The sequence below is a fragment of the Eimeria mitis genome, genomic scaffold (genome assembly GCF_000499745.2).
Source record: "Eimeria mitis Houghton genomic scaffold, Emh_scaff1955, whole genome shotgun sequence".
Taxonomy (NCBI): domain Eukaryota; phylum Apicomplexa; class Conoidasida; order Eucoccidiorida; family Eimeriidae; genus Eimeria; species Eimeria mitis.
This window is the reverse complement of record NW_013570279.1, coordinates 8,897-9,138: the sequence shown is the minus strand read 5'-3', so window position 1 is coordinate 9,138 and position 242 is coordinate 8,897. Positions and strand designations below refer to the sequence as shown.

The window sequence follows — 242 nt, the reverse complement described above, 5'->3', positions numbered from 1 at the left end:
AGCAGCAGCAGCAGCAGCAGCAGCAGACATAAGCAGCAGCAGCGCGTTCATCATGCCGCCACCGTTTGAGTGGGATACTGAGCTGGAGAAGAGAGAAGCAGCAGCAGCAGCAGCAGCTGCTGCTGCTGCTGCTGCTGCTGCAGCAAAGCCTGAAGCAGCAGAAGCAGCAGCAGAAGCAGCAGCAGCAGCAGCAGCAGCAGCAGCAGCAATACCACTCCCTTCTGAATGGCTCTCAGTCCGTG

The 242-nt window shown here is 59.1% G+C and overlaps 1 protein-coding gene across 1 annotated transcript in view; it reads left to right on the top strand.

The window, feature by feature from the left end:
- The window catches only part of EMH_0046450 (uncharacterized protein), a gene marked incomplete at both ends in the record, with an annotated part of 1,029 nt that extends 960 nt beyond the window's left edge, over positions 1–69 (top strand). Inside the window, one exon of the mRNA XM_013496165.1 lies at positions 3–69. Within this exon, the coding sequence (XP_013351619.1) occupies positions 3–69 (67 nt within the window). The remainder of the gene's footprint in view (positions 1–2) is intronic.
- Between the last annotated feature and the right edge of the window lie 173 nt (positions 70–242).